At 38.9% G+C, this 3046-nt stretch overlaps 1 protein-coding gene across 1 annotated transcript in view; it reads right to left on the bottom strand.

The window, feature by feature from the left end:
• Evi5 (ecotropic viral integration site 5) overlaps nucleotides 1–3046 on the bottom strand; it is a 156796-nt gene that overhangs the window by 52669 nt on the left and 101081 nt on the right. Inside the window, exons 14-15 of the mRNA XM_013018235.1 lie at nucleotides 2351–2491; nucleotides 1228–1386 (exon numbers count right to left, since the gene is read on the bottom strand). Of these exons, the coding sequence (XP_012873689.1) occupies nucleotides 1228–1386; nucleotides 2351–2491 (300 nt within the window). The remainder of the gene's footprint in view (nucleotides 1–1227; nucleotides 1387–2350; nucleotides 2492–3046) is intronic.

Below are 3046 nucleotides of genomic sequence, written 5' to 3' on the forward strand. Positions count from 1 at the left end.
TGGTCAGTCATGGGGCTGGAACTCAGGGCCTGGGCGCTGTCCTTGAACTTTTCCACTCAATGCTAGTGCTCTACCACTTTTGAGCCACAGCTTCACTTGTGGTTTTCTGGGGTTAATTGGAGATAAGAGTCTCACAAATTTTTCTGCCCGGACTGGCTTTGAACCTTGATCCTCAGATCACAGCCTCCTGAGTAGTTAGGATTACAGTGTGAGCCAGCAGTGCCGGTCTTTAGGCATTATATCAAAGCAGGACTTAAAGTATATTGGAGAATACACATAGGTTATATACAAACATTATACAAGAAACTTGGGCATCTGAAGATTTTGCTATCTACAAGGATTTCATAGATTTCCAGGAATAATTTATGGACAATGGTCCACACAAATGGACCACATATAAACCAAATGTGCCCTTACAATGCACTTTTTTTGGTCATGGGGCCTGATCTCTGGGCCTGGGCGCTGTCCCTCAGCATTTCAGCCCAAGGCTAGTGCTCTACCACTTGAGCCACAGCGCCACTTCCGGCTTTTTCTGTTCATGTGGAATCGAACCCAGGGCTTCATGTATGCAAGGCAAGCACTCTACCACTGAGCCACCTTCCCAGCCCCATGCACATGGGCTTTATAACAAAGTCTTTGCAAATCTTAGGTCAAATTCATTTATGATAGGATTTATTAGAGAAAAGGAGGACTTGAGAAGAAGAACAATTTTATGACTACTCAGATCATCCATTACAGAGCATGGGACAATATCATTCACTCCCCTCCTGGGGGGGGTGGGATTTGGACATATGTAGAGACAGTTTTGGTCATCACAACCTGTGGGGAGAGAGGACATGTAGGGAACAGAGACCAGGAAGCATGTTGCTAATCACCATCAGTGCCTGGGCCAGCTCTACTAAACTAAGAATACTCCAGCCCAGATTGTTAACACACTGAGGCTGAGAATTTTTACTCTACAGAATGTTCCCTTAACAAGCTATGCAAGATGGCAATCCTTTGAGTTTTACCTAATAAAGTCAAATGGTATCTAACTTGCTTAAACTCTGTTGAATGGGTCAAAGATTAAATTTTTTGGAAGAAAGTTCCAGACCTGTTATTTTGGGCTACAAAACTGTAGTTCAGACAGCTTCATATCTTCACTTTGCATCTTTATGATAAAATTCTAGTATACTACACGCAATCCAGTGATACTTTCCAACCCAACAGGTCTGTCTTTCATCATACCTGTGTCTCCATTTCCATCATCCTCTGTTTTATTTCTCTTATTTCCGCCTGTGTTTCAGCTTCTCTAAGTCGAATGGTCATCAGTTCATCTTGTAACTCATGCACAGCATGTTTCTTAGGTGGATCTTTCCACCTCCCAGTAGTACGAGCTAAGTGGCGCTAAAGCAGAAAAAAATTATATTGCAACAAACATTCCTAGTATCAAAGTAAGCAATAACTTGATGAAGATGACTATCAAAAGGCTGGTACATATTATGCATAATTAATTTTATGTACTTTCTTGAAAAATCTAATAGAGCAAAAATAAACAAATCATGATAGGAATCCTTTTCAAAGTAAAATGTAAACTAGTATAAAATATGAGTCGTATTAAGTTTAACTTTTTTTTTTCCGGTCATGGGGCTTGAACTCTGGGCCTGGGCACTGTCCCTGAGCTCTTCAGCTCAAAGAGAATGCTCTATCACTTGAGCCACAGCACCACTTCTGGTTTTCTGGTGGTTAATTGGAGATAAGAGTCTCATGGACTTTTCTGCCTGGGCTGGCTTTGAGCCATGATCCTCAGATCTCAGCCTCCAGAGTAGCTAGAATTACAGGCATCAGCCACTGGCGCCTGACATATTTTCCTTTTAATGAAAAAAATATGAAGCATCTTATTTCCATATGGGAAAGTAAGAGGATAAATCATGTATTTTCAGACTATATATTTTATGAGACTAAAGCTCATGTTTAAACAACCTGTCTCTTCCTTCCTTCCCTCCCTCTCTCTCCTCTTCTCTTTTTTCTTGTTGACAGTATTGAGGTTTGAACACAGAGTCACACACTTTTGAAGCAGTCATTCTTCCAGCTGATACACTTTTTGCTTCAGTTATTTCTCAGGTATGAGTTCACATTTTGCTTGGACTGGCCTTGAAGCAATATTCTACTGATCTCTGTTTCCCAAGTATGTTGAATGACAAGCAAGAGCCACGGTGCTTACCATAAAAGCTCCTAATTTTAACACTAAAAGCAACATTTTGTACACTTTAAACTTGCCTCTTACTCTTGGTCATCAGTTATTTCAAAGTTGCACAAACTAGATATTTGGATTTTGCTCTTTTTGAAAAAAGCGCATATGTTGATATACCTGCCAGTGTTCTTCCAAATCCTTGACCTGCTGTCTGAGTTCCTTCAAACCCATAATGGCTTCTGCTTCTCTAAGTTTCACAGCAATGAGTTCCTCCTGAAGTCTTGCAATGTTGTTCTCATCTGGAAAGGAGTTGTTCCTCTAAAGTGAGAAAAAGATTTGAGATTTTTAAGAAATAAAGTACATTTAAGAAATAGATCACATAGCACATTTCATCTATGTGACTTAATTTTATACTGATTTGTTGCAATATAATTCACAACCTATAAAATTCATCTGTTTAGTGTATTCTGGTGATTATTTATAGAGTACTCACTGGGTTGTTTAACCACAATCTAACTTCTGAACACTTTTAGCACTCAAAGAACAACCCCTGAGATGACTAGCAATCATTTTTCAATCTCTATTCTCCTATTCTCTGTCTACAACTAATCTACATCCCAGGTCTATAGATTCGCCTACTCTGGAAATTTCATATAAACACTATCATGGAATATATGGCTTTTGTGACTAGCTTATTTCATAATGTTTTTAGGGTTCATTCCTTTTTAATGCCAAACAATATTCTACTGTATTGCTATACATTTTATCTATCTATTCGTCATCATCAGTTAAAGGAAATCTGGGATGTTTTGCACTCTTGGCTGTTATAAATAATGCTGCTAATAACACTTGTTCAGAACTTCTTGTGTAGAT

Source organism: Dipodomys ordii, unplaced genomic scaffold, assembly GCF_000151885.1.
Source record: "Dipodomys ordii isolate 6190 unplaced genomic scaffold, Dord_2.0 Scaffold39, whole genome shotgun sequence".
NCBI lineage: Eukaryota > Metazoa > Chordata > Mammalia > Rodentia > Heteromyidae > Dipodomys > Dipodomys ordii.